We start from the raw sequence: 16,860 nt of genomic DNA on the forward strand, positions 1-16,860 counted from the left end.
TGCATATAATGCACTGTAGACCCCTTTTTTTTCTTTTCATCTGAAGCAACTGTTTAAGAGCCCCTTTTCCATAAATTCAGCAATTTCCAGGTATAAGGAATAATCAGCCAGATTCTTTTTTGTTTACAAAGATTTATCACAAACTTAGTTCAGAATTTTTTTTTTTAAATGGGCCATTTTCTCTGAGATGAGGGTCTAGCACTAACAGCCAAGCCCTAGAAACATAAGGCTAGATGATATCTTCTCAAGGGTCTTCAGTACTAGTTTGAGTCAGGCCAAAAAAAAAAAAAAAAATCATGTAAAGAAAAAAGTAAAATAGTTATAGGAGCTGGTAGACCTATGTTTATAATGAAGACCTTTTGGATTCTGATATGGTATGTGTTGTGGCTTAACAGAAGTCCATGATGATTATTGTCCTTGCCTCTTGGTGGTTGTCATATTAATTTAACACATAGTAACAATATTCTTAATATATTTATTTATTTATTTTTATGTGGTGCTGAGGATAGAACCCAGTGCCTCACCTGTGCTAGGCGAGCACTCCACTACTGAGCCATAACCCCAGCCCACATAGTAACAATTTTATTACAAAGACAGAAGTTGTCTTTTAAAAAGTGAATATTATAGAATATTAATAATTCCATGTTTAAGACTTTTGGTATTTAAAAACTTCAATCTCTTTAGACTAAAAACAGTACAATTTTTTAGATATAGTAGTAAGCAAATGAATCCAGCCTGCCTCCTGTTTTTGTTGTTGTTTGTTTGTTTGTTGTTTTTTAGATAACTTTCATTAAAACATAGCTATTCTCATTGTCTGTAGCTACATTCTATACCTGTAGATTGTAGTTGTTGTGACAGAGGCCATATGACCTACAATCCTAAAATATTTGCTACCTGGCCCTTTATAAGAAAACATGCTGACCCCTGCTTTAGAAAGTTAACTTGCTCACCCTTGTTTTAGAAAGTTAAGTTGCTCCAGGTTCAATAAATTGCAGTTTAGGAAATTTATATTATAAATAGAATTTATGGCATTGTAGTCTCCTAAAATGTGCCTCCTAAATGTCATTTTGGATTCCATATTATTATGCAAAATATTAAGTCTATGAAATAGAAATATTATGTTAGTATAAAGTTTCAAGGTAATTTCCTTTATTGCTTCTGTATTGCAATAAAAAGTTCAGGTAATGTTTAAAAACAAAAATCCTCAGCTGTCCACATCACTAAAAAGTGTTTTTTATAAAATGCTTATTGACAGAAGTAAGTTTTTAAAACATGATTCCAGAGAAATAATATGTGTTCTTTTTGTAGCTGAGTGCTTCTTCAGAAAATGTTTGGAATGTGTGTGAAAGTTTTACAATCAAGTATGTTTTCTCAATAACCATCCTAGGTATATCCAGGGCCTCATCAGAGTGGTGCTTACCTGGTTGCAGGGAATGCCCAGATGAGTCATCTCCAGAGCTACAGTCTTCCTCCAGAGCAACTGTCTTCTCTCAGCCAAGGAGCAGTCCCACCATCTGCAAACCCGGCCCTATCTAGTCAGCAGACTCAGGCTTCTTACTCAAAGTAATTTGATACATTGACTATTACTTGTGATTTTGCTGTTAAAATTCTTTAATTGCCTCCAATCATCAGTAAGCATAGATCTGAATAAGAAATCTGAGATAGAGGTCATCAGTGTTTCCAGACAGCCCCATTTATGGTGTTGAGTGGATTTTATAGGAACCCATTTGATACTACAGTTTTAGCTACAAGCCAGTCCATTGACTGAATAACTCACTCAACTTCTGTATTTGGGGGGTAGTTTTGTATTTTTTGTATTCGTATAAGTGGAATATTTTTGTGATTTTGAATCTATGATGATATTTGATAATTTATTTTAAAAAACTGATTTGTAACTATAATTTATCATTTTCCCACAAATTTTACGTAAAATCTAAATTCTGTTATTGTTTTGGAATATACACCCTGGGCTATCTCTTTAAGAAAGCAAATATTTCCTTATTTTTGTATTATATTGGAATTTAATTTTCATTAAAGAGAGTGCACATTTGAAAAGAAAAGATGAAAAACATGATTTGCCTCTGTGGTTCTTGAGGCAGATAGCTAACTGATTATTCAATGACAGAGGCCCAGTTCTTTTGGCATTTACTTATATTCTTAGTCATGTAGTTAAATCATTATGAATTTTTAAGTATTTTATGTGTGTGCTTGCTTTATTGGGAATCTAAGCAGAATTCTTCCCCTTGAAACAAATAAACTTTAAGAGTTTACTAGCATGTAGTCTACAAGTCATGATATCCTGACTTGTGTAACAGACATTTCTAGGTGACCCAAGCATAATTTCTAGAAACCTTTCCATCAGTGTCTATAGATACTCTGTATTACCCTCACTATTGTAATATTCATTCTCAAAGAGTCACATATTGGAGAAGCCTGGAAATTTTAAGGAATTATCCTATTGTCACATCTAGTATTCCAGAGTCACTTAAGAAGGCATGGGACGTTTAGTATCTGCCAAGCACTCTACTTTATGCTTTATATATATTGATTCATTTGCTTCTTGTAATAACTTAGGGCGAAGCTATACTAGTATTTCTCATTTATAAAATGGGAAACTGAGACGGGGAGAGGGTTCTAAGATCCTACTAACTTCAATTCAAAGCCAGGCCTTCTGCTCCAGAGCTTAACACACGTGACCTCTATACTGTGATAGTGCAATATTGTGGTTCCTATTGGTGTAAAAAATTTGACTTACTGTAATATAACTATATATCACAGTGTAATGAACTAATAATGAGTGATACATATAGCAAACTAGCACATACTAAACATTTCAAGAATATTAGCTTTTACTGTATTTATTCTAACTATGTACTTCCTTACTTTCAATTTAAAGTTTCACTGTCTACCCAGTATCCTGGAACAAAACTCTACAATTCACCCAATATTTATTTTATGTCTGCTCAGCACTGTTCCCCTATCATAATATCCAACATAAAATTATTTGCTAATTTCCTAAGTAACTCTTCCATATTAATATCATCATATCTTGCAGTTAAACACTATAGAATTTCTTGCCTAATCTTCGTGGTTCTTTGGCTTCTAATCTTGCCTCTGTAAATTCATCTATCCTATTTCCATTTAAAAGTTCTTTATGAGCTTTCTCAGTATTAAGAGTTAAGCTGCTTAGCGTGCTCCTAGGACTACATGTTCTTCAATCCTTGTCAGTATCTCCAGGGGTATCTTCAATCAGTTAGTAACAGGGTGATTCCCAGCACACATCAGGCCTTTCACACTTTCCATCTTTCCTATACCATGGGTACCATGCCATTCCATTCCACCATTGTCCGAACATCTTTCTTACTTTTTTCTTCCCCTTCTGATCTAGAATAACACAACTTGAGTATATTTTCTTGGAAAACTTATTCACCTCTTTAAACACCTAAAGGAACTGTGCATATATCTTTATTTATAACTTATATTGTAATATAAACTACATATTTTTATGTTTGCTTTTACTAAATAGGAAGTGTTTTGAAATTAAGAAACTCTAAGTAATGTTTATATGTCAGATGTCTGCCATACATACACTGATTTGTCCTTGAACCTCAGGGTAGGAGAAGCAAATTAAAAACAGCAAATAAACAAGCTTTGCTGTCCTTATAAAGTCATTTACTATCACTTTAAAATACTACCATCTCTACAAGTAACTTTTGAGAACTGAATCAGTGCTACCTTCTCCAATGAATAATAAGATTGCCCAAGAATGACAGAAGTCTGAAAAACTGAACTCTGAAACCAAAATTATCTGTAGAAAAATTTTAAAAAAGTCTTTTTAGATGTGTACTGAAGATCAAGGAAAACAAAGAAATAAATCCTGCCTGTCAAAAACAACAAAAAATTCTCATTGTCCGTAATTTGCAACTAGAAAACTCAAGTCAAATATGTAGCACACTTCAAGCAAGTAGACTTCTAACCCTGACCCTCACTTATTCCAATTTTGTTATATTACATTTGCTCTGCTATCATTTTTCTTATTTCTACACTGAAACACTAGGCAAACACATTTTTGTATGTATATTTATGTATATATATGTATATGTGTGTATGTATATATATATAGTACATTTATATGTGTATGTATATATATATATGGTACATTTATACATAGATTCTTAAATTGACTCAAAGTTTTATGAAACCTTTATAAGGAATAAAGAAATACACCTCACTAGCTTAATATAGCACCTGAAATTGTCATAATTAACACTTAAACATTTATTTTTCAAATATTTAGCAAGTTCTTGTATAAAACTGTGTCCTGTGCAATGTGACTCAGTTCCAGTTCTTAGATATTATAGGTTAGTAGGGATTCATACAAGTAAAAAGGAAACTATCAGAGAATATACAATGATAGTTATACATTCAGGGTCCTCTGATGGTACACAGGAGGAACCATTCTAGAAAAGTGGGAAATCAAGGAATGTATCCTAGTGAAAATGAAGGTAAGCTAAGAATTAACTAGAGAATAAACAAATGAGCCCAGCCAGGAAGGCAGCTAATATTTCAATGACATGTTCTACAAAAAAACATCTGTTGAACATGTATTCCTTCAGAGGTGGCATTAATAGCGATACTAAAAATTGATAGGGTCAGACTCTGTATTAACAGTTTCACATACGGATAGTCAGATCTGAATAGGTAATGGTAGAGTTGATAAATGTGGTGGGGTGGTATATAGGTGGTTTCTTTTATTCTGTATTTTTAAGAAAATAAGAGAAATGAAACGATCAGTCTTTCATTATCAATAGTCCATTGGAATTATTCTTGTTAGGAACACCAGTGATTTCCATATCACCAGATCATGGGGTCAATTTTGTTTTTGTACCCAATTTTACAGTTTATTATTTCCTCTTTTTTGAAATACTATTATAGTTGGTCATGACCATTATGACAATTAGTTTTCTTTTATTCATTGCTACTACTACTCAGTTTCTTTGGCCTTACTCCTCTTATCTTTCAGATGTGTAGGGCTGACCAGATGGACTGCTTTTTTCTCTGTCCACACTCTATAGGTTAGCTCATTCAGCTCTGTGACTCTAAGCACCATGTATATGCTTGATGACACTCAAATGTTTTTTCTACTCTTACCCTCTCCACTGGACTCCAGACTTGAATATCTGACTGCTTAATGTATTATGTTTTCTTGTATATTTTCTAGACTTCTCACTTAACATGTTCAAAACCATTCTTGATTCTTCTCCTCTTCAGTGAATGGCCATTCTGCCAGTTATTTTTACTAAGTATAAAATAAATACTGTAAATTTATCTCTCCTATCCTCAGGCATTCCCAGTTACTTTGTCCATAATTATATTTTGATGACATGATCTTCAAAATATGTGAATGCCCTTTTCTTCCTTCTCCACCCTGGCTTTGACTGCCTGTCAGCTCTCACCTGGAAAAATCTAATAGTCTCCACTGTTCTTGCTTCTATCCTAGTTTCAGGGTGAATCTAAGTGATATCACATCACCCTCCTGCTCAAAACCAACCAATGTCTCTCCATCTCATTATAAGCCAGAATCTTTGTGGCCTTCTAGGTACTATATATGCTATGGCCCCTCAATTCTGCTATCATATATCACTCTTACCTGTGCTTACTTGGCCATAGGCCTCTTTGTCCTCCTTGCTGTTCCTTGAACATGTGTGGTGTTTTCTCTCCTCAAAGGCTTCTTTTCTCTCTACCTGAAACAAACTTTTCCTAGATAATTGATATGGCTCCTTCCCTTCCTTATTTTAGGTCTTTGTTTAAATACTTCTGTTTTAGTCAGCTTTGTCTCGTTGTGACCAAAAGATCTGACAAGAACAATATAGAGAAGCAAAAGTTTATTTTGGATCATGATTTCAGAGGTCTCAATCCATAGATAGCCAACTTCCTAGTTTTTGGTTCCAGATGAGGCAGAACATCATGACAGAAGGGCATGGCAACACAGAAGCAGAGAGGGAGCCGTGCTCGCCAGGGACAAAATATAAGCCCCAAAAGCATGCCCCTGTGACCTATCTCCTGCAGTCACACCACACTTGCCTATAGTTACCACCCAGTTAACCCATGTCAGTGGACTAATCCACTGACCAGGTCACAACTCTCATAATCTAATCATTGACCTCAAGACATTCTTGCATTGTCTCAAACAGGAAAAGCACCACATATCCAAACCATAACAGTTGCTCTATCTGAAAGGCCTTTCTCTTCCACCATACAGAAACTAGAATCACTTGCTTCAGGACTTTTAGTCCTACTAACAGGCTCTCTTCCTTCTCACAGCACTTATAACCCATTGGCTTCTGCTAGAGTGGAAGCTCTATGATGGTAGTGATTTATTTTTATTCTACAGCATCCCAGTGCCTCAAATAATAATGTCTGACATCTGTGTCAAATGTTTAATAAACAGTTATCAAAAGAATTTAAATGGGGGCTCAGCTGTAGAGTGCTCACCTAGAATGTGCGAGGCCCTGGGTTTGATCCTCAGCACCACATATAAATAAATAATTAAATAAACAAACAAATGGACGAATGAACAAATAAATAAGTAAATAAATAAAGTCATTGTGCTCAAGTGCAACAACAACAAAAAAAGAATTAAGAATTTAGATGAATGAGTGTTTAACAAATGGCTTTACTGTTTATCTCTTAATGGCTATATTTTGGTAGTTGGCTAATTGGATGTTTTTCTCCCTCCACAGTGCAATGGTTCAAGGAAATACATATCCCAACCAGGCTTCAATATATAGTCCTCCTCCCACTGCTACTGCTGCAACTGCTGATGTCACTATATACCAGAATGCAGGAACTAATATGTCCCAGATGCCAAACTACAATTTAACATCGTCAACCCTGACTCAACCGGGAGGCAACCATCAGCCGCCTCAGCCACAGCAACCATATTCTCAGAAGGCTCTGCTATAGGACCCAGTGTTCCTGTTTGTAGCAGATATCTGCTAAATGCCACTGACAATGTTATGAGATTCGTTAATTCTTAAGATTTGTTTATCCTCAGCTTATAGGAATCTATCTTGGTCAACAAGTTCAAATATTCAAGAAGGTAGAACTCTCTTCAATTTGCAAGGACTTTTTAGAGGGTCACCCCTCCACCAGAGGAATGAAACTACTTAACAATATTTGATTCCTTTCATAATATGAAGAGTTGACACAAGTTTGTCTTGTAAAATTACCTGGTCTGCAAAATGTCAAACTTAACAAAAACTGTCGTGGCAAATGTTATGTACATATATTGATATGTAACTCTATTAGTGGCCATTTGAATCACAATGGTGATCATGTGAATATATTTAACACTGTTAAATTAATTTACATTGCTATTTTATTTTAATCATGAACAACTACCTTGTTTCCTAATGTTTTGTGTAAATTTAAGATATTTACACTGTCCTTTTAAACTGCAAGAGAACAAAGTTGTAGCATATTTACGTGAAGTCATTGTTGTCTGTGTTTCAGTTTCACATTAAACTGAACCTTCCTTTTCCTAATTGTGATCTAAACTTGTGTAATTATGTCTTTCTGTAGCCTCTGCATACTACTGGCTGTCATCACACCAGCGTACAGTAGCTAAATTTTTGATGCAGTTATAGCAAGTGATGATGTTCCCTTTTGGACTTTTACTTTTTGGCATGATATTTCAGATATGTGGGACCATGAGACAAAATTAAGTAGGATTACATTCTTTACATCTTATTTTTAAAGAAATAATGTTGTTTTACTTTTTCCTAGTTGAAGATAGTAATTAGGTTTCTAAGCTGTATACTGTGTATATTGGTGGCAGTGACACCAAAGATAGAGGCAATGGATAGAAATTTTTTAACTGGAAAGAAAACACTACATTTTCAAAGTCTCTTGTAATTATTTAGGATACAAACAAAGTTTGATTCACCTGTCTTACCCCACTGCTAGACTTTTAAATATGTCTTTAACATTGTATCCTTGAATTCATCATTAAAATGGATATAAGTAGCTGTTTCAAAGTAATTTTATATTCCTGGCTTTACTTCACAATTTATGTATTTATTATTACCTTTCAGACTAGAGTTTTTAGTTATTTTCTGTCTTTTAAAGTTCTAATGAGTAATTTTGGCTTTATATTTGGGAGTATTTTTTAATACATTCATACAAGGAATGTTTCCACTGACATTTTAATCTTAAATATTTAAAACTTCACTGGTTTTACAGTACTATAATTTAACAATATTATTTAAATACCTGTTGAGTACATTTAATGAATTAACAGTTTTCATACTATAAGTGCAAATTGGATTTGTACTAAAACTATTGCAATCAGGTAACTGGTTTGTTTGCTTGTTGACAAATTTCTCCATCACTGGCATATAATTTTAATGATGATTAATTCTACAGGTTCCTATTGAAAGCATCATATTCAACTTAAATGTTTCACTCTGGTAGTATGTTTGAGTTTAGAGTGTGTTGCTCTCAAATAATAATTTTCAGTTTTCAATTTCAACTTCACACTTTAACTATTTTTTATAAGTTACTTTTGATAAACTTTGTTAAACAGATAATCTCTTTCATTTCAATTTGAATATTATATTTAACTGATAAACTTTTTCCCAAGTCATTGTATTTTTCTTTCCTTTGATGAATTCCTGTTTAAAACTGTATTCTTTCCCCATTTTAATTTTGATATCCTTTGTGTTACAAAATCTGTTAAGTATTCTCTATCCTTTTTATCCTATAAAAGTCAAAGAATGATGAAATGAAAAAATATCCTATTTCAATATATATATATATATATATATATATATATATATATATATTATTTGTTACCTATTGGTTATCAGGCTTAGGAAGATTTAGATGATGAGGACTTAAAACATACTATATTTGTTTGTGCCTTTCATTTATTAAGAATGAAAATATCAGGTAAAAACAATTTCAATGAAAAGGAAGCACTAGCTTTTCCATCTTTGAAATGACATGACAGAGGTGGAAATAGGAAGTGACCAGCTAGGATCACAAATGATTTTGGTTTGAGACCTTTGTGTTTTGCACTAGAAATCTTTATTACTAGCTGTTTTTATTTTAAAGGGGTAGAATTATTTATAAAATGAACTAATTTTAATGTAAACTTCTGTGAAACAAATTTATTTTTCAGTTTATTTTTTTTATAAAGTTTGAGATTTGTTTCCACCAAAGTAACAACTAAGTGGAAAAATCCAATTCAGTTACTATGTAGCATTAATAGCCAACAGACCCTATGGCTAATTGGATATGATAAAATATCAGTACCTTAAACCTAGTAGGAATTATTTGGTAATATATCCTTAATATGATGCAGTCTTTTCCAACTCTGTGGTCTTCCTTCACTATGATCTCTCGATTCTCAGTGGGGGACCATCTTATGTGCCTAGAGATGCACTTCATCTTAAATGCTTCTGGAACTTCTTTTCTATACCTCTTAGTTTTTGTATTTAAAATTGTTAATAGACCATTAACTGCCATTCATTTCTGTTAGATATGACTTTTATATGTGATAGTCTAATTGAGCTTGAAAATATCTTTTGTTCAAGGCTTCATTTGTATAAGACAAATCAGTGCCCTACCTGCTCAATTATGCAACTATAAAAATTATAGAAATTGTTTTCCAAAATGAGGTTTATTGGTATAATTGGTCAAATTTTTATCTAATATGCATTAAAATCACTATTTTCTTCTCTATTTCCTTGTTTTGCTTACCAGTTATACTAATAACCATAAGTTCTTGTTGTATCATTTTAAATATTAATAACAAAACTATAGTTTAAAATTTTCACTCTAGTGTCATTTCCCAATTTTTTTTGGTTTGCTTTTGGTTTCAGGTTTTTATTTATTTGTTTTTGTTGACTAACTGTTTATATCCCTTAGATCTTACATTCAGTTATCTTTTATTTTAGAAGAAGAGTAGGAATACTGTATTGGTCCTTTGAAATATCTAATACTATGAATGGTGCTTTTCCCAACAATTTTTTTGTGTTGAGAATTTTTAGACCTACAAAAAGATTTGAGAGAATTATACCTTGAACAATTAAATATTCTTCATCTAGATTTTATAATCATTAGCAACTTGTTTTCTTATGTATATTTATACATGTATAAATATACATATTTACACATTTATATATGTATATGTATATGGATGTGTCCAAATGTACACACACACCCCATATTTTATTATGTAGCTAGCCAAGTTGTTGACATTGTAAACCATACTCATACAGACTGCTATATAACCTAAACCTAATATCACATCTAAGAAACCTAACAATTCTATAATATTACCAGATGTCCCAACTGTATAAGTGAGTGTGTATGACTTATATACAGGAACATATACCATTATTTCTTTTATTCTTTATGGTGTTATTTAACTTGATGCTGTATTTTCATTGTAGTGACTATTCTATATTCCTAAGAGTTAACAATCAGAACCATATGATTTATGGTTCAAAATAATGAAACTAATATTTTCATGATTATATCAGAAGCTGTTCTCATAAATGAATATTGTTAACCTTAAATTATTTGTATATGCTGTATAATAGACTCTAACCTTAGGCCATTGACATTACTGTAGCTCACTATAGTTGTTTTTCTGTTCTTCATTTTCAGTTGTGTTCAGAGTAACTGAAGAAAGTTTGTATCCCCCTCTCCAAAACGGCTCCTCTCTCGTTCAAACCTAAATCAGTTTTTTCTCAGCTCATTCATCCACTGGACTTACTCTAGCTGACTTTTGTGTAATTTTAGAAGTACAGTCAGCAACTATAGGGCTATATTTTTGGATACATAAGTTTTAGCATGTTTGTTTTAAAACTTATCTATAATTATACCTTCTGTTAAGAAGGGAGGGAAAGTTCTTTCTTTTTTAAAAGTTCTAATTGTAACTTAATTTTCTCCAAGTTGGTTACCAAATTGAAAGCAAGCTGAGTAAAATGTATAAACCACAGTCCAGGTAGAAACACATACAGGTCACAATAATGTTTAGGACCTTAAATTATTTCAATTGGTTAAATGGCTTTTTAAAAAGATATATAATAAATACTTGCAATCTATTGTTTCGGTGGCAGGATATGTAAGGTTTTTTAGCTTCAAGATGATTATATATCTTGCTACTTTAAAGAGTTGAGAAGGTGTTTTTTTTAAATTTTGCATATAGTATTATCTGTTAGGTAGGTAACATATCAAATAGGAAAATTGGTGAAATGTACATAGAATATGGTTTTCTCTAAACCAAAGAACTTAAAAAAAAGTTTCATAAGTACTTTTGATATTCTGTAATTTTAAAAGGAACGATCAACACCAAAGAAGTTGGTGAAAGTGACTGAAGAAGTTGTAATCAAGAATATAAAATCAAGCTGGGCACAATGCTGCCTGTAATCCTAGTGACTTGGGAGGATGAGGCAGGAGGAGCACAAGTTCTATGCCAGCCTCAACAACTTAACGAGGTCGTAAAAACTTGGTGAGACCCTGTCTCACATAAAAGCTGATGGTGTGGCTCAGTAGTTAAACTTCCCAGGGTTCAATCCCAGTATCAAAATAAATAAGTTGATCCAGGCTCTGCATCATCTACTTCTGTGGCCTCAGAGCAGCCTATGTCTCCTGGAAGCTGCAGGTGTCAGGAGATCCCTAGGGAGGACACTAGGTCATCCCAAAATGAAGAAACAATGACATGTTGTTTACTAAGGAATGTACATAACCTTTAAATTTGAGTCAGGCAGAGCTGCAACTCTGCAGCTATACATATATGGGATATTTTTAATAGCAATTTTTGCTTTTTAAAGAAATTTTTTTTTGTAGTTGTAGATGGACAGAATGCCTTTATTTAGTTTTTTGATGTGGTGCTGAGGATTGAACCCAGTGCCTCATGCATGCTAGGCAAGCGCTCTGCCGCTGAGCTACAGCCCCACCCCCATATATAGGATATTTTAGAATTCATTGGGCTTTTAATATATGACTGTGAAATTTATCTAGGAAGAATGGTCTTTGCTGCATCCTTCCCAGATGAATGTTTACTTACACGTAATATAGAAAGTCTTCAGAAACCTGGCTTCTATAGGAAGACCAAAACATTGCAGGTCAGAACAAAAATTCTGGGGAAAATCTAAGGTGCACACACAAACAGACCACATGAAAGTGGAAAATGTGAAGAGAAGCTTAAGTTTAAATCGCACAGGAAATTATTTTTTTTTACAAGTACTCAAACATAGATGATTATGTACACTGAAAATGGACTTTACAAATGTATAAGTGGGAAAAATGTTCATTTTTTTTCAGTTCTATTCTAAACATGCATGTAGTAATACTGGAGAGAAGCCGTATGCATGTATACAACATGCTAAAACCTGCACTAGTTCCGCTTACCTTCATAGACATGAACAGACTCATGAATGTAAACATGTGGTAAAGCCTTCACTTGTTGCAGTTAATGTCACACATGAGACGTCACACACGACAGAATTCACATAGGAGAGAAGTCCTATGAATGTAAACAATGTGGGAAAGCCTTTTTCCCATCACCTTTAAGTGCATTATACTGGTGAGAAGTCTGATGCATGTAAACAATGTAGTAATGCCTTCTTTCCTTCTGCTTACCTTCACATGCATGAAAGAACTTATAAAGTCCTATGAATGTCCACATTGCAGTAAAGCCTTACAGAGTTTCAAATATGAGAATAAGTTCATACTGGAGTAAAGCCTTATGAATGTAAACAATGTGGGAACACTTTTTTCTCAGTCTGCTTACCATCAAAAAATATGAAAGAATTTACACTGGAGAGAAGCCTTATGGTATAAACAATGTGGTAAAGCCTTTGCTTATTATTTCCCTTAAAAATCCTTGAAAGAACTCAGTTGAGAAAAGATCTATGAATGCAAACAATGTTTTAAAGCCTTCACCGTCTTCAATTTGACTAGACAACATGAATGAAACTAATTCTGAATAGAAGTTTATGAATGCAAATAGTTTGCTAAAGCCTTCAGTAGTCCACTTATCTCCAAATACATGAACAAACTCAGAAGCTCTATGAATGTGAACAGTGTGGTAAAGTCTTTGCTTACAGTTACATTCAACATCAGATAATTCATACTGGAGAGAAGTCCTTATTAATGAAGGTAATGGGAGATAATCATGTTATTATATTTTTCTTTGTAGACATGAAAGAAGGTGTACTAGAGAAAAGCCCTTTGAATACCCAAAGCTGCTATAACATCCCATATTTCCATTCACCTCAAAGATTTAATCCAGAAAAAAGCTTTTTCTTCTCTTTTATTAGAATACAGTAAATTTGAGTGCTCTCAGTTACTTTCAAAGCTTTTTCACTCTTACTGTAAAACAACCTCTTGAGTGTGTTTCCTTTTCCTTTCTATACATGTAAGTTCTCAGTGGAAAGAAACCCTCTGGACGTGAGGAATGTAGGAAAGCATACATTTTCCTGAGTTTCTTTAAAAGACAAAAAGATTCACACTAATAAGACACCTCATATAAGTAAAAAATGTAAAGACTTCAAATGTTTTATTTCCTTTTTTGTATTAGTTTTCTGTTGCTGAGCCAAAATATGTGAAAGAAATTAACAGAGAAAGACTTGTTTTGGCTCATAGTTTCAGAGCTTTCTGTTCATCATTTTTGTCCATCAGTAGCTACATTGCTTTGAGCCTGAGGTGATTTAGTATGTCATGGTGGAGGGGCAGAGGGGAGCTGCTTTTCTCATCACTCCTAGGAAACAGTTGGATGAGGGAAGAATTGGCCAGCAACCAGATAGACCCTTCAAGGTCCTATCCCCAGTGGGATAATCAGACCAAACTTCCAGACATCTCCATCACCTCCCATTATACCAGCAGATGGTAACTAAGCCTACAGCACATGAGCCTTTAGGGGACGTTTCAAGTCTAAGCATACCACTTCACATATATAAAAGAACTCATGCAGGGAAATCCCTATAAGTACAGAATGTAAGAATATACTCAATTTCCCCAGTTTCCTTCAAAGACTAAAGGACTCAAAATTTGAGAAAGTCCTGATGACTAAGAAATCTGGTACTACTAAAAAATTTCCAGGCCTTTTTGAAAAAGAAGGAGGAATTCACAATTGGATAAAAGCCTTAATTATGTAATAAATGTAATAAGACCTTCAGGTGTTCCAGAGCCATACAAAAACATGAAAAAAAAATTGAGAAAAACACTGCGAGTGCTTGACAAGTGGGTATGCCTTCATTTTTCCCATGACTACTCAAAGGTACATGATAATGCACCCCGGAAGTGGACATTGATACTATATTGTCCTTAAGATGTATAATCCCATTGCTTTTCTGGATCCATCTATTATCCTGGATGGTGTAAGTCATCTTTATTTATAGTTTCAGTTTTCTAAATTTGTTGAACTTTTTGTTATGTACATTGAGTACACTGATATGATGTATAGATAGTATTGTTGTGGTTTGGATGTGAGGTGTCCCCCCCCCCCCAACACTCACATGTGAAACAATGCAAGAAAATTCAGAGAAGAAATGGTTGGGTTGTAAGAGCCTTAACCTGATCAGGGAATTGATCCCCTGGTGGGACTGAGTGGTAACTGGAGGAGGTGAGGCACTGGGGGCATGGCCTTGGGGTATATGTACATGGTGAGTGGAGTCTCTCTCTGCTTCCTGATCATCATGTGAGCCATTTCCCATCTCTCTGCTTCCTTATCATCATGTGAGCCATTTTCCTCTGCTACTCTTCTACCATGATGTTCAGCCTCACCTGGAGCCCTGGAAAATGAAGCCAGCTGTCTATGGACTGAGACCTCTGAAACTGTGAGCCCCCAAATAAACTTTTTCTCCTATACAATTGTTCTGGTTGGGTCCTTTAGTCACAGCAGTAAAAAAGCTGACTAAAGTATGTATCTAGGGCATATAGTGTATGTACATGAATGGTATGTAGGTCACAGTATAGTTTCGTACATATGTAATACATATTTTATATAATTTATGATAATATGATTAAACTATATATAATATACCATATTTTATAGCATCATAGTTTAGTACTAAAGTCCTATTAATAGCTCTTTACTAAGAAAAATGTAGATTAGTTAACTTAAAATTTATCAAAGAGTCTTCAAGCAGCAAGTTAATTTTTTAAAAATTTCTTCAAATTAGTTATGCATGACAATAGAATGCAGTTTTTTCTTTTCTTTCTTTCTTTCTTTTTTTTGGTGGTGCTGGGGGGGTTTGCTCCCAGGGCTTTGTGCATGTGAGGCAAGCACTCTACCAACTCAGCTATAACCTCAGCCCCAGTAGAATGCATTTTGAAACATCATACATAAATGGAGTATAACTTCTCATTTTTCTGGTTGTACATGGTGTATAGTTACACCAGTCATGTAATCAACATATGCACATATGGTAATATTGTTCAATTCATTCTACTCTCCTTCCTATCCCCATACCCGCTCCACTTCCTTTACTCCCTTCTGCTTACCTTATCAGAAAAAACATTCAGCCTTTGGTTCTTTGAAATTGGTTTGTTTTACTCAGCATATTTTCCAGCTCCATCCACTTACCAGCAAATGCTAACATTTCATTCTTTAAGGCTGAGTAATATTCCTGTGTGTGTGTGTGTGTATCATATTTTCTTTATCCATTCATATGTTGAAGGACACCTAGATTGGCTCCATAGTTTAGCTATTGTGAGTTGAACAGTTATAAACATTGATGCAGCTATGTCATTGTAGTATGCTGATTTTAAGTCCTTTGGGTATATACTGAGGAGCGGGATAACAGGATCAAATGGTGGTTTCATTCCAAATTTTCTGAAGAATCTTCATACTGCTTTCCATATTGGTTACACAATTTTCAATCTCATCAGCAATGTATGGGTGTACATTTTTCCCACTCCTGGCCAACATTTATTATTGCTTCTATTTTGATAAATAGCAAGTTAATTTCTATAAATAATGGCTATTATGTGACCAAGTGGTTTCATTAATTTGTATTGTAGTGTATCATGGTTTACAACCACATAGATATCTTATAAAGAAATTGCTAGATGGTGGTGATGGTATTTTGGATTGAATGTAAGAATAAGAACTAAATTAAATTATAGGAATTTACTGGTCCATTATGGTGTTAAGTGGGAATTACAGTTTATTTTCCTTAGGAAGACAGAGAACTGGCTTTTAACTCAGAGCTTTTGTTAAAATAGCATCTTGGTAGCTGTGTAATCTTGAACAGCTCTGTGAATCTTTCTGGGCTGCCTTCTAGTTAATTGTAGTTTGTGTAATGACAGTTATACAAATATAATATAATGACATGATCCTTTGTAGTTTGCAAAAAAATCCTAAATTTGTTTCATGATTTAACAGAATCTGATAAAGAAATAATGACTTATTTCAAGTATTGATTAAACTAGATAAGCTTTTTTAGTTATTTTTCATAGTGGGGGAAAGATAAACTTTTCCAGTTATTTATTACTGATTTTATTGTATTTTTTTGTAAGCAGATGATTTTAGAATTTTCTTTGCTGTCTTTGCTACATTTTTCAAGAATAATTTCAGAAGGGAATGCTGTTCAGTTTTACTCCCCCCCACACTGAAAAAGCTTTTATATCATAGTAAATACTACTTTTAGGTTTATACAGTAATGTGTTTTTCCTTCCCTTTGAAAAGCACGTTCAAGAGAAACAGATTCCAGTAGAGTGTAGTGAAGTATTTTAATATCAACACTTGAGGGCTATCTCACATATGTGGTTGCAATGTATTTACGTGGGAAGGGAAGGTAATCCAACAGACTTCAAATTATATTTGATATGTATTTGAAA

The 16,860-nt window shown here is 33.7% G+C and overlaps 1 protein-coding gene across 1 annotated transcript in view; it reads left to right on the plus strand.

The window, feature by feature from the left end:
- Stam (signal transducing adaptor molecule) overlaps nucleotides 1–8,689 on the plus strand; it is a 63,761-nt gene extending 55,072 nt beyond the window's left edge. Inside the window, exons 13-14 of the mRNA XM_026407746.2 lie at nucleotides 1,388–1,563; nucleotides 6,744–8,689. Of these exons, the coding sequence (XP_026263531.2) occupies nucleotides 1,388–1,563; nucleotides 6,744–6,966 (399 nt within the window). The 3' untranslated portion in view covers nucleotides 6,967–8,689. The remainder of the gene's footprint in view (nucleotides 1–1,387; nucleotides 1,564–6,743) is intronic.
- Nucleotides 8,690–16,860: the final 8,171 nt, after the last annotated feature.

The sequence above is a fragment of the Urocitellus parryii genome, chromosome 9 (assembly GCF_045843805.1).
Source record: "Urocitellus parryii isolate mUroPar1 chromosome 9, mUroPar1.hap1, whole genome shotgun sequence".
Lineage (NCBI taxonomy): Eukaryota > Metazoa > Chordata > Mammalia > Rodentia > Sciuridae > Urocitellus > Urocitellus parryii.